Source organism: Conger conger, chromosome 3 (assembly GCF_963514075.1).
Source record: "Conger conger chromosome 3, fConCon1.1, whole genome shotgun sequence".
Taxonomy (NCBI): Eukaryota; Metazoa; Chordata; class Actinopteri; order Anguilliformes; family Congridae; genus Conger; species Conger conger.
This window is the reverse complement of record NC_083762.1, coordinates 14679165-14699583: the sequence shown is the minus strand read 5'-3', so window position 1 is coordinate 14699583 and position 20419 is coordinate 14679165. Positions and strand designations below refer to the sequence as shown.

Below are 20419 nucleotides of genomic sequence, written 5' to 3'. Positions count from 1 at the left end.
GGGAGAGGTGGAGAGAGAGAGTGAGAGAGCAGTGGAGAGGGAGAGGTGGAGAGAGAGGGAGAGAGTAGTGGAGAGGGAGAGGTGGAGAGAGAGAGGGAGAGAGCAGTGGAGAGGGAGAGGTGGAGAGAGAGAGAGGGAGAGAGCAGTGGAGAGGGAGAGGTGGAGAGAGAGAGGTTCGAGAGAGAGGTGGAGAGAGAGAGAGAGAGAAGCGTAAAACTTGAGGAAAAGCTGAAGGATGCTTCTCCTCGAGCTGCAGGTAAAGAGCTGCTTCAGGGATGAAGAACACACAGCAGTACAGCGCAATAAGGACAGACACCTATGAACACTTCACACAGAAATCCCACAGACCGACAGGCCAGACTGCAGTGCCATACACTACAGCATCATATGTCAATCATGCCAGTTGTTTGGACTGTTAATAATATACTCGGAACAATCCGATGTGATAATTTCTCATAATTTCTAAGGCTATGATGCGTTTAATAGCACTGAATGATATGATGAGATTAGCGGCCATGGGAATGTGACCATTAGATTCGACAGATTTCCCCCGTCCCCATCGACAATCAAGCCATCATTGAAATAGCAAATGGCACAAAAGTGTGTTCATGAAGTTCAGTGCCTGAATCTGCCTAAATAAAAGTCTGCTGTGTACATTAACAAACCATTGTCATATGAATAGATTCATACATGTCACATCGATCCAGACGTTCGCATTGCAATGCCTCAAGGTTTCATTACACCCTGAGTAAGTTGGGTGTCATTTTTTTAAAAAGAATAATAATAACTGCACACGTGAAGGGCTAAAGAACAGAATTGGGAGAAATGGCAAAATGGCACAACGACCAAGGCACAGGCTCAGTCCAGGCTCCTCAGCCCAGGCTTCTCAGTCCCAGCCTTCACCAAACCCTGCACTGTGGACAGCCTGGATCTCCTACCTGTGAGCCCTAAAAGGGTTTTCCCATATGACCGGCTCTCAATGGCCTGAATTCAAAATGATAAGGGAGCAAAGTTCCACACAGATGGCAGCAAAGAAATCAAACTGCCATTATGTGACCCTACAGGGACAGAACAGAACTGTCATTTTTTTGAACCGCACACACACACACACACACACTACATTAGTATGTTATACGCAGACACACTAAAAAGCCAAAAGGAAGAAAAATCTCTTTATAACGCTTCATTTCCTTCCATCGCCGGATTTTTAGCAACATTTTGGCTCAGGCAAAGTACGTCTTCCCATCAAGGACACACACAAAGGCCAACGATTCTGAGCCAAGTGAGACAGGTGTTCATATCCCCTCCTCAGTCCTGGTCCTTCTGCACCTCTACTGCCCCCCACGGTCTCCGCTCTTTCATGGGGCAACAGAGACCCGTGGCACGGCCGTAAACTGGCCAGCGTGACACTGTGCCCTGCCACACAGAACCATCTGCATCCGCCCCCACTGTGCACTCCGCCAGGTTACCTGGGGGGGGTAAGGTACGGACACCCCAAAGTCCTGCTTCAAGGCGTCCCACAGGGCTCGGTCCTTGAACCCACCGACAGAAAGATTCCCATATCGCCCGTTCCTCTCCCCTGTCCTCCAATGGCTACCCGCAACAACTCAAAGACAGAATTCAAACCTTGGTGCTGGCGTACTGGGCCACCCAAACCAGGGGGACACCCGAGTCCTCCCCCCTCCTCCCAGCCTGTGCATCCCCGTCACATATTGCCAGGGTGGCTGGACCACCCGAGTGATGGAACAAGGTTCCCACCGTGATCAGTACAATAGACACGCCAAGCTGCACATCAAATGCCACGTATGTCCGATTAGCTACACTCCTGCCATTGCCCTTGACCAAGGCACTGGCCTCAAATCCCTGGGGTCTGCACTGTGGCCGCCCACTGCTCCTATAAGTAACTAGGTTGGGTCAATTGCTGAGGACAAATTACCCACACGGGGTTCAATAAAGTATCTCTTCTCATTATGGGATTCTCTGATGCAGGTCAGAGAGGCACCTCATCTCCCTCTGACCCTCTTTCGCCCATCATGTCCAGCGAGTCTTCATGATCAGCCATTTTGTGCTTGCTTTTTATTTCTACAACATTATTAGCTAACTTTATTTTTATTTTTTTTCAAGGTGATTGATGAGTCATCAGCCACGTATGCCACATTTAGCATTCTACGGCCTACGTCAGGACTACGCTGTCCCCTCCGGAACGCTGCTGCCATTCCATCCCAGATCAATGCGTTTGCGGTTCTGCTGCAAGGCATTGTGGGTAAAAGCCTCTGCCAAACAGCAGTGATGTAATGTACAAGGGATCTCAACCAGCCTGTCTGTGGGGACACCTTAAATCACTAGTGTGGTAACAAGCCTGTTCCAATGGAGACAGAACATAAATTACATCACAAACCCCCTTCCCAAAGAAGCCTCTCTAGAACCTACAGTCTGCTCTACAGTTAGGTAAGCGTCTTAGGAGCTACCTAGAAATAGCTTCCTCACTAACGACGCAGGAAGAGCACAGAGGCACAGTCCACTTACACAGCTGAAATGTTTTACTGAGTTCAGTCCGAGCGTCTTGCTCAGCTGCAGGCCCAGTTCCCTATCGATCGGGCCACGCCGTACTGCTGGGCTGGCCGTTTCAGGCTCTGCTGGAGCAGACGATGCCCAGCAGCTACAGCACGCAGAGCACCTTATCCCCGAGGCAGCCGGCTCTCGGTTTAACTGGAGACTGCATCCGAACCGCGGGGGAACCTGTGAGCAATCATCACCGGCAGCACCCACCGTGCCCGGAGGTACCTGACAGGGCTCCCCCAAAACAGACCCGTCTAATCTGGCTATTAAAGAACGTGCCTAGCAGTGTTCCTGAATTCATGGTGTTCTTTGGTCATGTTTAAATTGGAACAATTCATGTAGCATCCATACATACAGCACATACATGCGTTTTATAAGCAGGGTAGTGTAGCCTAATGCAGTGTCTCTCAACTCCACGGGACACACGTGCCAGAAGGTTTTTGTTGTAACCAGGAACTCACACACCTGATTTAATGACCGAAACAATCAAGCCACCGAAAATGCCCTTGATTAGTTAAATCAGGTGTGTGTGTTCCTGGTTACAAACACTGGCCTAATGGATAGGAACCTGGGCTCGCAACTCGGGTTCGAATCCCAATGGTCAACAATTGGTTGGTACCTATTGTATGGGAACCAGCGCCACAGTGGTAGCACGTTTTGGTACCCTTGAAGGAGTCAGGCGTGGTACCACTATGACAACAGTTCTCATATGATTTAGAAAGGAATCGGTTCAGGTACAGGTACCATTTTAAAAGGATTGTTTTAGCATTCGTATCGGCAAAATCGAAACAACACCCATATCTACGTATGGGTCCCGGGAGGAACCGTAAGCATGCTACCCAGAGTTCTACAGTCCCCCTCTATAAAAATGACACTCTCTTCCCCTGCCACTCAGATTTCCACTCCACAAGCCCAAGGTCCAAAATGTCTGCATTAATCCACACTCTACGGCGCGTAGAGTGCACAGCATTGCCATCTGGTAGAATGAGTCAGGGGTAATTATTTAATTCCTCTTCCCAAGGACCGCCATCTTATGAAGAGTCAACAGCCATGTTATTGCCTTAATTATGCACTGGTTGCGTACCCGGTCAGATGGAGGGTTTGACTGAAGTGGGGACAGCCTTTGCGCATGTGTGTGTGTGTGTGTGTGTGTGTGTGTGTGTGTCTGCGTGTGTGTGTGTGTGTGTGTGTGTGTGTGTCTGCGTGTGTGTCTGCGTGTGTGTGTGTGTGTGTGTGTCTGCGTGTGTGTGTGTGTGTGTGTCTGCGTGTGTGTGTGTGTGTGTCTGCGTGTGTGTGTGTGTGTGTGTGCGTGGGTGGGTGTGTGTGTCTGTGTGTGTGTCTGTGTGTGTGTCTGTGTGTGTGTCTGTGTGTGTGTCTGTGTGTGTGTGTCTGTGTGTGTGTGTGTGTGTGTGTGTGTGTGTGTGTGTGTGTGTCTGTGTGTGTGTGTGTGTGTGTGTGTGTGTGTGTGTGTGTGTGTGTGGGTGTGTTATTGTGTCCGTCTCCATCTCCGTCTCCTTGCCCGCCTCCGTGCGTGTCCGTCCGTCATTAAAATATACCCATCACAGGTCAGTACCGCATCAGTCATAAGTCAAGGCAGAGCAACCGCAATTTCGCCTTCAGAAATAAATGACAAGTTTAAAAAAAAAAAAAATCAATATGATCTAATGAAAATTCCAAGTTTTATTGGAGTACACTACACCCAGTCTTATCATTTTCACTGCAAAATCAAGCCGAGTCTCCACCCATCCCAATGTATCGACTGAACTACAGACATCCATAAACTCTAAGGATACCAGACAGGGCTAAATGCTGCTCCTCGGGTTCACAGCTCCTTCCAGGGCTGGGCTCTGAAAACCACCCTGAGTTAGTAACAAGTGACAAATGCAACAAACAAAAAGTTCTTTCTGCATGGGTGCTAGAACCTCAATTTTCATTGAAAACCACCGTCACCGGGAACGGCACCTTAAGGCATTGCACGTCTCAGAAAACCGTCAGGTAATACAAGAGGCGTTGAGTCTAACGTTCTCGCGAACAAATACAGCTAATCCAAAGCGAAGGGGGCTGCCAACACCTCCGTGATAATATGACACCCTAGCCGAGTGCAAGGCAAGAGAATACGCATGGAGACCCAACCCAATACAACGCAGAACTAAGCCAAAAAACAGTCTGACAGCACCCATCACAGCCCACGATCAGCAAGCCCTACAAAGGTTCTGCACATGAAGACACCATTTCCGTGTGTGCGCGCGTGCCATGTGCGTGTACCGTGTGTGCGTGCCGTGTGTGTGTGCGTGTGCCCTGTGTGCGCGTGTGCCGTGTGTGCGTGTTGTGGCGGCCCGACGCAGTTTACAGACCGCGCCAGTATTGAATGCGGCTGGCAGTCGTGGAAGGAACTTGGCGGCAGAATCCCAGTGGGATCTGCCCGCACCGGCACCCCCTTCTGGACAAAGTAGGTACCTGCGGATCGGGTCTCAGGCACAAGCTGCACAGGACAGGCAGAGAGCGACAATAGAGAGAGGTGCACCTAGAGGCTAAATTGCTCCACACGTAGGCTACCTCTGCTTATGTAGCCCTCAGCATTCGTTTCTTAAGATGAGCTGTTGATCCCTACTTTCTGAGTCCTTATTGGGTTTGCACAAGTCGTTGGATTGCCTAGATTGTAAGGGACAAAATGGAAGGTTTATTTCAGGTGAAACATAGTTAACAAAGAAAAAAAATATATATACACACATATATACACATATATATTATATATACATATAAATATACATACATATATTAATTGTTGTTCGCCAGCACACACGAACAGTTTATTGAAATGAAATGTTCTCTGGAGTTTTCTCAGAGAGGAACACTCGACACGGAACTTCCCTCCCTCTCGTACGACTAGGCTGAAGCGGAATAAGAGCGGACAGTGGAGATTGCCATCTTTCTTCCTTTAGCATCTTTGGAAGGGGTAGGGCTCAGGCAGATCACCTGACTGACTGTCGAGTGAAGAGCAGTGGCTGTCCGCTGTTGGCGGCGCGCATTCCAGTGGGGAGCACACACCAGTCTGCGCTCTCAATTCCACACAAGAGTCGCAGGAAATGAAGCTTCTAACAAATATAACCGGGAACTGCAGAATGCGGGTAATGTGGAACTAAAAATAAATCTGACGATGTCTTAACTCATTTTTGAAATCGCTTAAAAATAAATAATAGTAAATGAAAAAAATATATATGTAAGAAAATAGTTAGAGACAAAAACGTAATGCTATATGCCTTTAAAAATGTCATATGACAGAACAAAGGTGATGTACTAGTAATAAGATTGAAGGCCTTTGCAAAAGCACTCATCTAGAAAGAGAAAGTAAATTCCACAGGAACTTCTTAGACAACAGGCAACAAAGAAGTTGAATGCAAATTTTGTAACAGTGCTAGGCATTTTCATACAGAAGCACAGGACGAAGCAAGTCGTGAGACAAGACAAGCCAACAAGGATAGCACTGTCAAAGAACAACAAGAAGCAAACTTGCATTCATTTACGCAGTAAATTAACTTTGCATGAGGACCAAACGTAATAATCAAGCGCTTCTGTTCTTAATGGTTAACCAATCAAAACAATCCTCACAAACTGCAAAGTGGATTTCAGTAGCATGTAGCCTAGCGTTAAATCATCAGAGCGCTACACACTAACGGCAGACATGCAGCATTGAGCCTGTGTGCGGAAGCTAGCAGCAACTGCTGAAGTTCCAAACTCCCAAAAACGTTTATTTTTGCAACTAGGATTATATTAAACCTTAAAATTCAAAACTGACTTTAATCTAAAATATTAGCATCATACCACAAGGGTGGAAATCTAAATTTCAAAGGCAAATTTGCAGGCAATTAGTTAAACTAATTTTTCCATTCCTGAATTTGTTTTTCAATGGCTTTGCTTTGATGAAAAAGTGCTGGGTTGCTCTTTGCTGGGCAAATCACTGCAGTAACTGCAACTTACTTTGAACTTTTTTTTACAGATCCTAAATACAACTGGAGAGGGAAATGAACTGCACCAAACAAAGCAGCTTTTTTTTAAAGTGCAGATTGTGATTTTAGGCTACTACCACCTTATTGTCAGCCTGGATTAAATGTGTCCAATCTAGATCAGGGATTACAGAATCAGAATCATTTTAACCCACATTTAAAACAAAAAAAAAAATAATAATAATAATTAAATCGGGCCTGGACATCCAAACTGCCACCAAGACTGACTTCACATTTCCACCCCTGAGCTAGTATCAGAGCAAGGTACAGTGCTGAATCATTTCTCTCTCAAGGACAAAGCACTGGACTTGGAGCACAAGGGCAAAGCACCTGGAGCAATGTCACCTAGTCCACTGCGATCTGAATATTCTGCTGATGATGCTTCTGTTCATAGATCTGTATCAGTAGCCAGAGTATAGTACAAGTGTGAACACATATAGTGGTGTGCAGATACAAAAGAAATATGCATAGCAAACTCCTCAACATGCAATCACCATCTGCACTCAGACCTGCCCCAAGAAACAATGGCTGCTAGCAAGAACCCCAAAACCGACATCCTTTCCCTCATGGATCTTGAGCAGAAATAAGCCACTGTAACTTTCGACAGGAACTGAACAATCAATTTTATTAATGCATTTGCTTAGCCAGGACTGGGACCTAGTCTGGCCCAAATGCATTCACAAGCGCTTGTTGCTGCAACCTCTGCTCTCTATTTGAGAGAGGGCAGGCAATCTCTCATCCAATGTACGTCATGTCAACCGCCACTACAACACAACCGTTCAGGCCAGCACAGACATGAGCCAGAGGAGGACATTGTGCCGACTTGTAGTTTATTAGGCCAGCTGTGTAGCAGTGATGGTTAGGAAACTGAGTATGTAACTCGGGAGGTTGTGGGTTCAATCCCCAGGTGGGGCACAGTCGATGTAACCCGGAGTGAGGGACTCAACCTGAATCACTTCAGTCAATATCCAGAGGTGTGAATGGACTGAAACCTTTTCAGCGTCAGTCATTCTGGAGAATCAGCCTAATAAGTAAAGGTATGGACCCCACTGGTGCCAGTAAACCCAGGCATCCCCAGAAAACTCACACAAAAAGGAAGCCCTGCTTTCACACAAACCAACCAAACCATTACGTAGCTTACACAAAAAAAAAAAAAAAAGCATAATACATTAACATTCTGACAGTGATTGTCGTGATCATTTAAGACCCTAACTTCATTATCGCCAAAATGTCTGTAAACCGCTATGGATCACATTGTGGAGATGGAATATCACGGCTGGTACAAATAAACGGATTCCCTTCCCGGACCAAGTGTCGTTATTCATTTGAATGTTTTGAGGGTGGGTGGACGTCTAATAGAATTTATTGCATAATGAAAGCCAAAAAATAGATATATTTGTAAGGCTGAAATCCTCAGAGTATTGTTCAGATCCTTCATTGCTTAAATAAATTGCTCAGTATTGTTTCAAAAGATTGTTTAGAGGTTTGATAGTTTTTTAATAACAAAGAGTAATTGATTTCAATTGAATTGAAAAATTATCAAAAACAGCAGCCCTAAGAGAGATGGGCATGATCCACCACTTTTATTGTGTAAAGATAATATTCTTAATGGTATGATATTTATAAGGTGTACATGCCTATGTACTGACATATAGGACATCTTTAGATGTTTTTTTAATTGCAGCTATATTCAAAATTGGAAGAATCCCATTATAGCTCTCCTTTAAATGATGCGATGAAAGACTCCAAAACCCAGCAGACACTGCAACCCTTCAGCACTGGAGTCTGACACCTCTGACTGAGAACAGACGATTGGACAGATTCATACTATAAGAATACTGGCACCCAGCAGATTCTCAGCCTCTCGCTCAGTCTCTCTCTACACCAAACCACACCAGGTCTACCAGATGCGGTGGTTAAAACAGAAATACTGCAAGGCGACCGGTACTCACTCTCCAGGACGCATCTAGGCCGACCAGCACTCAGAAACCGTCAGGTCATGAAATTGACATTTACACGCCGTTTGGAGTCTGGTCTGGTCGGGGAACCCGTGAAACACTGGCAGGCCCCATCACCTTCAGTAGACGGCTCAGGCAAAGCCAGCTTGTCAACAGCAGACGGACAAGAAAAATCGGCCACAACTGGTTTCATTGCAATTTAAATGACGGAATGCGTGTTCTTACCGGAAACAATAAAACGAACAAAAAATGACTCCCATGCAGAGGCCTCTCCAGGTTTAGGGCTTAAATCCGCGGCACCAGAAACGCAAAGCCAATGACCCACTGCGCTGCGGTTCGGAGTACCGAGCCGGTGGACCCCATTAAGGACGCTAAACGTACTCAAACCGCACTGGGATTACTGCAGCATCTCAATCCCAGCAGTGTCTCCAAATCAACCCCATTCATCCCCATCCCCGCAAACCATCAATCCAAAACCGGCGGAGCAGTCCTCAGACAAAGCCATTCTCTCATCGCCTTCTCTCAAGCTTACGTAGGATGAGGTAAGAGTACTTAACAATGGATGCCTTCACAGAAACACCACAGTCTGTGCAGACTACACTGCCTGTGCCTCTCCCCTGACAGACAGACAAACAGATTTCACGATGAATCTACATTGCAAGATGGCCCCCCCTCCCATTCCCCATTAACACACTGCAGCGACTCACATTTCTTACTAGTGGTGGGCGCAGTTTCTGTTGACTGCCAGAAATCATGAATCCAAAATACACAGACACATGCTTGAAGATGACAACACAAACCAGGAGAAAGGTTGCAGCGACAGTCTTCAATGCACATCGGAACAGGCTGAACAATTACACAGACCTGTCACTGTAATTTCAAAAGGCTGCAGGTCAAGAAAACCTGGTAAACAAGAAAAGAATTGGTCTCAAAGAATGTGTGCAGTCTAAGCCAAAACGCCAGAATCAAGTGGTCCAGGAGACATTTTAGGACACTGGCCTAGATATTTAAATTCTACAACTGGGAAATGAATGTGGGATGGGACCCGTCAGACAAGCATATTGTGAAGCTGTTTTTCTGCTGATTTTACCAATATAAATAATCAGTCGGCACTGAACCTCACGTGAACAAGCAGGCGTCTTAAGTGATAATGGAACAAAAGACTCAACGATCGCGTCGTGCGCGCTCACGAGAGTCCCCTAGAGAGCGTTCGCGGCAGCATCGGAGAGAGCGACAGAGCACGGGTTAAAACGTCTTTGTCGAGAGCGGTGCTGGAGGCACAGTTTCGAAGGTATTGGAGCAAAGCCAGGCCTCGTCGACAGGCCGGAAGACACCATCTGCAGCTCTTTGCTATAGACTCACTCACAAGGCCAAGATCAGAGAGCAGGGGAGGGGGGGGGAAGAAGCTGTGTGCGAGTGGCGAAAATGTCACGGTGGATTCAACGTTAATTTCCAAAGAACTGAGCAGCCCCAACGTCAGCTCCAGTAATTACATTACATTAAATACATTTTAATGCAATCCATTTTTCACCACCACTTTTGCCCTTCAACAACTGTTGTGATCAATGCGCGAAATATAAGCGTGAGTATAATACTGGAATATGTAGAAAAGTTGGGAAAGCACCATGCATTGTAGCACGATACTGAATATCCACAAAACTACTTGTCGGCTATCGTTGTCTGTATACGCATAGTTAGAAAGCTACAGTAACCAATTTATTGCTAAATCTTGCTTGGACAATAGGTTAATTGCAACTTGCATCAGGTGTCATTGTATTAAAGCCACGCTTATCCGGAGTGAGGACCCACCATACAGTTACAATTTGCATGGCACATTCACGCACGTCTCAGTTGTAGACGCACTCAATACATACCAAAAGTTATTGATTGGTTATAAATAGACCCACGGAGGAAAGGGAACATTCCGTTATATTGCACCGTCTGAAAGGCACGTTCAGTGTCGCCCAGTTAGTTCACAACGTCCACTCAGGTTTAACACCGCATCTCTCAAGACTTCAAAACCGGTTTCAACATGCAAAGGCAACAGCACACTTTAGTTTGATTCTCTTTGGTATGGTAAGCTGAAATCTGGGAATACAGAGCCTCCGTTCGCTGTGGTCGTCTCACGCCGTGTATTTGCAAAGAGTGCTCAAACACAGACTGCATCTTACTGTTTAATCACCGTGACCTATATAGCTACAGTGTCTCTTCTGGGACTTTAGCTGATACGACCATAAACAGCGGGAGGATGCGAATTACATTTCATAGAGCACATAACAGTCTTTCTAGCAATATGGTATGTGGAAATCTGGATACATTTTACGCATAATTAATTATATCCGTAGATCTACACTTGAGAATAAGGAACGAACCGATACATTTTGGTTACCGGCTTCCCCAGCTAACGTTACAGTAGCAAGCTACCCGGCTTTTTCCCAGACGAGTAACACTACTGTCGAGCAGTGACAGACAACGCTAGCTACACACACACACATTGTATGAAATTTCATGAATCACGACGTAGATAAGAATACTCCGTAACTTTATGTATGCTTATTAGAAAAACACTTGACCGAGAGAAGTCAGCAACTAGCCAAGTAACCACTGAGTAGCTACGACGCTAACTGAGTAGGGAGCACGCTAGCTAACTATATAGAAAACTTGCTAACTAGCTAGCCTAATGCTAGTCAGCACTCAACCAGGCGACCTGACGTTAATGTTACAGACTCGCATTCAGATTAATCAAAATTGGTTATCATTTTATATCCAATTAGTTAATCTTGACAAACAACCAACCAGTCAACTTAGCTAACATTAGTTCACTAAAAGCACATAAGGTTACGTCGTTTACCCTTAAAATAAGCCACCAAATTAGTTCAGTATCTATCATTAGCATTAGCTAGCTACTTGGACATGTCTGGCTAGCGAACTAGCTAACGTCTGCTACTGGTAGCGAGCTCTGTCTTATCTTCCTAGTTAGCCATGCTAAGGTTAGCCATCCAGCTAACGTTACCCTGGTATACAATTGCCGGCTAATTGCCGCACCGCATTAGCACACAGCTAGAATAGCTAGCTAGCTAACGAGATGGTTACATTAGCTACCTCTACAAACTAGCTGGCTAGAGCAGATAGCGATGCCTTGTTCAAAATTCACACGGCGTGTCAATGAGCTGGCTATCTGGCCACACATACGACGCTACGAGCCTCAAAATAACTGACATCCTAAACTGCAGCCTGGCAAGCACTTACATACGCGGAAATAAATAATGGTAGTTAGCTATGCTAGTTAGCCATCTGGCTATGGATCTTAAAATTAAAACAATAACTTACCTCCGACTCTGTACATATTGGCCGCCATTCTCTTGTTTCTCGACTTGATATAGACTGGCCAAGGGATTCCCCTCTTGCGTGAAAAAAATGCCGATCCGAAACAGTTTAATTCCTGCCTTTATTCTCGTCCACCCCCGCCGCTAAACAAAAGCCAGGACCCGGCACTGTAGCTAAGCTGCGGCGGGTAAAAGTTTAAAGTTTCCGTTACAATGTTGTAGAGGGATGAAAATGTGTCTTCGTTTTGTTCAAGTCCGGTAACGAACTCACTCTCTTTACCCCACTCACTCACGCATTCACACTTGCAGGCATGCACACTCAGCCCTTGATAGCCAGCCTGTCTGTCTCACTCCACTCTTCCTCCCATCCTCCGCTCCCAGCTTCATCCTCCTCTTCTTCACCTCCGCACAGTTCACACACTCAACTCCCCCCTCCCCTCTCCTTTTCGGAACGTCATCTTCGGCGACTTCGGAGCCTTGACGTCATTCGGGATTCTCCGGTGACCCCAACCGGAAAGTCTCGTAACATTGGACGTAACATTGGCCGAATCGGAACAGAAAGAAAATGTGCATTTATTATTATTATTATTATTATTATTATTATTATGTTGTTGTTGTTGTTGTTGTTGTTGTCGCTGCTGTTGTTGTGCAAAGTCTTGCTTATCAATACGTTTATTAACATCTATGTTGTCATGTTATCTCTTATATTTACATATTATATTTATATATATGTAGAAGTTTCCCATCTGTTGTGTGATGTGATGTGCCAATTAATTAGTTTATCGCAAATGAATTATGTCCTATCTTGTCTGTCACATGCTATCATGGGCTATAATAAAATCAAAATATAGAAACATGCATCGCCATCTAACCCTTGTTTCGTGAAACCCTAGTGAAATTCACAGAAAGCTAAACGTCGCCCTCTAGCGACGTCAAACACGACAGCAATAAACTGTACTCAAAAAATAAAATTATGCTCCAACACTGCCCTCCATGAGGTACTACGTGGTACAGTATAGCTTTGGATAGTAGGTCGAATCGTCTATTCATTATGCATTCGAATACGAATACTAATACTAATTAACACAATTAATAGCATTGTCGCATTGTAATTACACAAGGATGTACAGGTTTGCGTGTCCCACAGATCAAACTGTTTCTGGTGAGATTTCTTGAACTGGCTCAATAGTAATGAATGAAATATACAACTATTTGTGCTTTTTTAAAGTCACTTTAGACATTTTGTATGTGTTAATTCACTGGTATATATTTTCACCAGCTTCACATTTTGTTGACACATTTTATTGTGCCTATTTTAAACAGTTGAGATTTTAAATTAGTCTTCTTATCCCAAAAGCAACAAAATTATTATTCTTACAACTACAGAAGAATTAATACTATTGGGCAACTTTGGCTCAGGCAGTAAGAGCAGTCGTCAGAGGGTTGCCTGTTCAATCATTCCCTGGGTGTGTCAAAGTATCCCTGAGCAAGACACTCTAACTGCCAAATGCTCCTGATGAGCTGGTTGGTGCCTTGCATGGCAGCCAATCACTGCTAGTGTGTGTATGAATGGGTGAATGCAAAGCCTCAATTGTACAGCACTTTGGACAAAGGCACTATATAAATGCCAACCATTTACTAGTATTTGTAGTCTGTGTCTTTTGCATAACTAAGATCCCATTTAATATTTTAACCAATCACCAGTTTGACTGTTAGTGGGCTGCCAATCAGAAGTCAAGTCAAAATGAATATCCATACAGAACGGACAGATCTCATTCTCTCATGTTTAAGACTCCACACACTTTACAGAAACTTTAAAATGTAATCTATATATTTAAGATGTATTTTAAATGGACATCCATCCATCCATCCATTATCTGAACCCGCTTATCCTGAACAGGGTCGCAGGGGGGCTGGAGCCTATCCCAGCATACATTGGGCGAAAGGCAGGAATACACCCTGGACAGGTCGCCAGTCCATCACAGGGCACACACACCATTCACTCACACACACACTCATACCTATGGGCAATTTAGACTCTCCAATCAGCCTAACCTGCATGTCTTTGGACTGTGGGAGGAAACCGGAGTACCTGGAGGAAACCCACGCAGACACGGGGAGAACATGCAAACTCCGCACAGAGAGGCCCCGGCCGACGGGGATTCGAACCCAGGACCTCCTTGCTGTGAGGCAGCAGTGCTACCCACTGCACCATCCGTGCCGCCCTTAAATGGGCATGTAAAATAAAAAATAAAAAACATCACCAGTCCTGCTTCTCTACCCCAGTGCTCCACTGGGCCAGTTTGCAACCTAAATATTCACATGGTTTCTGCGGCAACCTGAAGAGAAGTTCTTATTCATTCATTCATTATCCTAACCCGCTTATCCTGAGCAGGGTCGCAGGGGGGCTGGAGTCTATCCCAGCATACATTGGGTGAAAGGCAGGAATACACCCTGGTCAGGTCACCAGTCCATTGCAGGGCACACACACCATTCACTCACACACTCATACCTACGGGCAATTTAAACTCTCCAATCAGCCTAACCTGCATGTCTTTGGACTGTTGGAGGAAACCGGAGTACCCGGAGGAAACTCATGCAAACACGGGGAGAACATGCAAACTCCACACAGAGAGGCCCCAGCCGACCAGGATTCGAACCCAGGACCTCCTTGCCACCCACTGCACCATCCGTGCCACCCAAGTTCTTTTTGAGAAACTGTAAAACATTTGTCAGAGATAGAATGACATTGCACAGTCCTTTATTTATTCATTTTTTATATCTGTATTTCATCTGGGATTACTAGCTGGGCTTGATTCATGATTGCCTTATTTGATTTCCTTCAGCTTATGCATGGGCGTATGAATGGCCAATAGTAATGACCAAAGCAAGGGTTTAGACAGCTGAGCTTTATTTTAACTGGTTAGAACCAGCTGTTCCAGTTGTAGTTTTCAGTGGTTTTGTGGTTTGAATGGAAGGTTTGCCACCCCCCCTGATCGTAGTGCTGCTACTTTGGTTTGATGGCAGAGGTTTTCCAACCACAGCAATCCCATTCATGCACTTGCTGAGTGACAGGGATAAACATGGTTCAGACACACTTTCCATAGACTCAGCCATCTGTAGTCAGGCACTCCGTCACTATGGGCGGATCTGAGGGGGTCTGGGCCCGACCAATCATAATACATAATACATAATACCCCCCCAAGAGAAATATACAGTGGAGTCCATAGGTATTTGAACAATGGTGCAAGTTCTCTACACCTGATTAATCGGAAACAGTTGAGAAGCCAAGTGTCCCATTATTTTTGGTCCCATAAAATTGGGGGACTATGTATATAAAGACTGAGGGTATTTAAGCCCGATATGAGCCCTTAAATTAAAGCTGACAGTCTGCCCTTTAATCTAATATTCGTTGCGTCATTTAAAATCCAGTATACCATTGCACAGAGCCGAAAGAACAGACCACTGTCCAGATATGTATCGATTGCATTGTATCTGATCATTTGTGTAATTGAAATTCTTTGCAAACAAACAGGTATGTAGACAAACAGTATTACAAAAAAAACTAAACACTTAACACATTGTACGATATAACATAACATTTAACATTAAATAGAAATTGAATGAATGAAACCAAAATTGATTAGAACATTGTGGTAACAGCGATTATGGGAGATTATCTGATCATTTAAAAATAAAACCACAATGGCAAAGCACCCCCCAGTCTGCCATTGCAATCTCCAGCAATCTCCAGCCCCCAGTCCGCAGCTGATTGGTATCACGGTGCTACAAATTAGACTGCGTGTAGAAGTATGTTCATGGTCATTGTGATGAGTACAATGCCCTGCAATGGATTGGTGATTGGCAATGGTGCAGTGCATGCTGGGATAGGCTCCAGCCCCCTGCGAATGGATGGATAGATGGATAATTACAGTGGATAAATGCAGCTATTGATGTTATCCAAGGGGATAATGCTCTTTACTGTCTTTGATTGACCGTCATACATAAATCATTCTGCAATTATCCACAATTTCACCCATAATTTCACTCATAATAGCTGATTAATGGTTTGAATCTTTTTTTAAATTCATCCATCAGAGTGGATGACATTGTTAAAGGACAGTAAAACAGTATCCCTTCAACTTGATATGAGCCCATAACGAGTATCTGCCCCTTTTTAGACTGACAAGTAAGTAAATCACAGCACACCAAAGGTCCAAGCTAAATATTACCTTCATATTGTCCACTGTGATGTCAATGCAACAGGTTTTACTGTACTTCCTTGTGATATGTTTATTTGTCCTGCTTTCCTACTCTATTAGATGTCAACAGTAGAGTTGATATGGCAAAAATAATCCTTAACTGCCAACGTCTTCTCCTTATGACACCTACAATAGCAACACACAGCTAATGAACAGACCATGAAGGAACCATCTGGGCAGCCATTTTTTCAGCACAGATCACAGAGTGAAAGTGATGGGGGAGACACATCAATGCAGCCTGCAGTTTCAAAGCATTTCAGAGGTCCAGAGGCTGCTCAACAAGCCCAGACCTGTACACAGGGCTGCCACCAAGGATTTTGGGCCCCACCGCCCCAGGCCACCCCATCCCTGTACAATTACAGGACCTTTTTTTCTGACGGCGCCTGTCAGTAAGGACCCTTGGAAATGTCCCGCTACAAAAGCCACAATATAACGACCTGCTCTCATTGAGGCAGCCTATAACCTAGTGGCTAAGGTGCTTGACTGGGACCTGGAAGGTTGGTGGTTCAAACCCTAGTGTAGCCACAATGAGCAGCGATTGGGCCCTTGAGTATGGCCCTTAACCCCACATTGCTCCAGGCGGGATTCGCCCCTGCTCAGTCTAATCAACTGTAAGTCGCTTTGGATAAGTAATGTATTGATTAATTTTAATCCCTTTCATAAAGGATAGCATAGCATCCAAATGGCAGTGCAGCATTCATCCTTAATATTTTGTTGATTTCATTAACCCCTCTGGTCACCTCCAACATGACTGTCACGAAACATTACATTACATTACAGGTTAAAGAGAGCCTGAGTCTGTTGTGTTTGAGCCTGCATAGCTACAGAAAGAGAAATCTGTTTCATTTCTTTGTTTTGCGACTGCGGTTTTGTGCGAGAGCGTGTCGCAGAGGTGACCCGGTAGCTCATCTAGTGGCACAAAACAGCTTCAAGTGGAAAGAGCTGAGGTAACGGTTCCAGAGGAGCCAACTATCTGTCACCCAGACATGAGTCTTTGAGTGCTTGTCAGCAGGGGTAACAGAGATGGATGCCAGCTTCTCTCCAGAGCCTGCATTACACTAATACGCCTTTTTGCTGTTTGACTCTGGAATGACAGCGCATTGGCATATTGACCACTGTTAGTGCCTATAGTGCAGGGATCATGAAATTACAGTCCTTGAGGCCAACAATGGCTAGTTTCCCACCCTCCTTTTACCTGGGAGTCAGATGTGAAGCCAGCCTGGCCAATCAGTAGCTCTAATTGTTCGGAGAATTCCCAGGAGAAAACCATGGCTGGGTTTGGATTCGAGGGCCAGATTTGATGATCCCTGCTGTAGTGTTAGTTTGTTAGACAATGCCTCTTCCTAGCAGGACCTGTTTTCAAGTGTTCAATTAGAATCACACTTATGCACGTGTGTGCATAATTATTAGGGGGAATTATTGATGCACAATTAATTAGGGAAAGTATGTGCCTTTTATTTTCTTTTAGAGTTATGATGAAAACATTGTAAGGAGGTTATTAAAGAAATGTAAGGTGTGTCCCTGATTTTCCCCAGACAACTGCTGTAGCCTACCCTGCCACACCCCCAGATGACACTAAGACACACACACACACACACACACAAACACACCCAGAGCTACAATCTATCCAAAATAGTTTAGTCATGATTAGTACTGGAGTCCACAGAGTTATTTGGACTATTTGGTTAATATTTGGCAAAAAAAGAAAATAATTGAAATTGAATACTGCCTGCATTCCAAAGATTTCAAAGGCCTTTACAATGTGGGGTGCGAGTCAACAAATGACCAAAATCCATGTATACCACATGCTATAATGCATACTACGATCCAGTGGTTGGCAGCCATTTTATGTCCTAACCTCAGGTCATACATTAGTAGTCAAGGTCAAACATAAATCAGAGGAAGGTTTCCCAGGACTTGGGTGGCTGCTCCTTGATCTTTCTGCACCAAGAAAACGAAACCAGACAGTGAATGAAGGACAGCAAAATGACATTGAAACACTATCTGAGAACTGTGTACCTCAGCAAGCTTCTTCTTTTTTTTTAAAGCCATCTTGTCCTCAAGGACGACGACTGGCCTCCACGGTTACAGTATGAAAGAAAAAAAAACAAGCTTTGCCTGGACTTGTAAAGCTGATGATGGGGGAAGTCTGGAAGGACTATTTGCATAGGCAAGGGCACAGCAAGCATGGCCTTTGTACTGTACTTTAGCATTCATCTGAAGCCCTTTGAGAAATGTACCACACAGATAAGCACAAGTCTGCCCCCTACAGGAAACATAGTTTACGACGTCTCCTCAACTTAATAATTTAAAAAATACATGTTAATCCTTAATTCCTTTATTTCAAAGTTCTTCTGTTGAAGTACATCCACTTTGTCACCCAGAGGCAAAGCTACATCGGTTCCTCTCGTTTTAGATGATCCAGATCGCTCCAACTGTGTATTCTGGCAATGTAGCACTTCAGATGAACAGACAGCCCTGCTATAAGTTTCAAGTCAAACCGTTTAGTGTTTGTGGGAAAAGTACAGCGTGATGATCTTTTTTCCCCTCTCTCTGTGGGGGGATCCTTAGCTGTCCTCCTAATGACAGCTAAACAAACCAAAGGACCACACAGTTAAAAGGTACAAAAAGGCTTTATTGGTTACGAAAAAAGTGTTTGAACATTCCCTACGTAAATGCACACGGAACCAAATTAAAGAGAAGTACATTCCCAGCAATGGCATTGAAGTAAGCACAGACTGAACCAGCATGGCGAATGTCCCATATATTTAAAGTTTGTTATGGCTGTCAGGTATTATTACAGTACATTCAGTTCAAGATGCATTTTGTGTTTTAGTCCGAGGACAACAGGCTGGTCTGCAAAGCACTGTGCTCTGATGCAGGCTAGACTCCGTGATCTGCTATCATCAGATACTTACAGGAGGTTAAAATCATAGGAAATCAAGGTGAAAATGCAACAGCTTATAAAGAACAACTATCCAACTTTTTTTTGTTGATGATCCCATTGTTGTCTCACAGATTTTTAAAATCATAAGAAATTGAATATTTAACCAATGATGGATATGCACAATTACTTTTGCATCATTCAAAGGTTTGCAAGAAATGAGATATAATAAAAACAAGCTAGGACAGCCATTATTGTGCTTACAATGTATAAGCACAAATAAACATATATATTACATTTATAACCCATTAAGTTATTTCTGTTTAATGTTATCTGTTCTGTAAAAACTGAAAAGAATCTGAACTGAAAAATCACATTTGTGCAATTCATGATTAAAAACCTAGCAGTGATCAAACTAAATGATTCATCATAAACACTGACCTGTCCCTACCTCCAGAAGCATAATTTAAACATTTTATATTAAATATACAGTGCATACATACATATATAAAGTATTCAACTTAAAAAAAACAAAAACAATTATATTATTTTTTTGAAATGGCAAAACTTGCTGAGGATTCATTGTTGCAGCACTATTTTATGTTCAGGTTGTCCTTTGTGTCTTAAAACCCCCCAATGAGGATGAATGGCCCTCCAATAGAGCTCCCCTCTCAGCTTATCTCTTATCTGACATTCAAACATCTAAATGTGTAAATGTGTTTTTCCTGTTCTTGTGCCACTGAGGGCTTTGTGAAAATGTCTTAATTTATCACATGGATACAATGGTATGGATTACAGTTCATTGTAAAATTGGGAGAAAAATGGCTTTCTGTTTTTGGTCAGCCCTTTGTTGCTGTGAGGTGAGGTCTACAGGGAGGTGGCTTTCATTTAATCTCAGCTGAGACTGGGAGGCAGAGGACTGAGACCGGGAGGCAGAGGACTGAGACTGGGAGGCAGAGGACTGAGACCGGGAGGCAGAGGACTGAGACTGGATGCAGAGGACTGAGACTGGGAGGCAGAGGACTGAGACCGGGAGGCAGAGGACTGAGACTGGGAGGCAGAGGACTGAGACTGGATGCAGAGGACTGAGACTGGATGCAGAGGACTGAGACTGGATGCAGAGGACTGAGACTGGGAGGCAGAGGACTGAGACCGGGAGGCAGAGGACTGAGACTGGGAGGCAGAGGACTGAGACTGGGTGCAGAGGACTGAGACCGGGAGGCAGAGGACTGAGACCGGGAGGCAGAGGACTGAGACTGGGAGGCAGAGGACTGAGACTTGGAGGCAGAGGACTGAGACTGGGAGCGCAGAGGACTGGGACTGGATGCAGAGGATTGAGACCAGGAGGCAGAGGACTGAGACTGGGAGAGCAGAGGACTGAGACTGCCTGTGGTCTCCATGCTTGCAGCACCTTAAATTCCCTCCG

At 44.5% G+C, this 20419-nt stretch overlaps 1 protein-coding gene across 1 annotated transcript in view; it reads right to left on the bottom strand.

Moving 5' to 3' along the window:
- Positions 1–12274, bottom strand: part of mta2 (metastasis associated 1 family, member 2) — a 28900-nt gene extending 16626 nt beyond the window's left edge. Inside the window, exon 1 of the mRNA XM_061234524.1 lies at positions 11852–12274. Within this exon, the coding sequence (XP_061090508.1) occupies positions 11852–11879 (28 nt within the window). The 5' untranslated portion in view covers positions 11880–12274. The remainder of the gene's footprint in view (positions 1–11851) is intronic.
- Positions 12275–20419: the final 8145 nt, after the last annotated feature.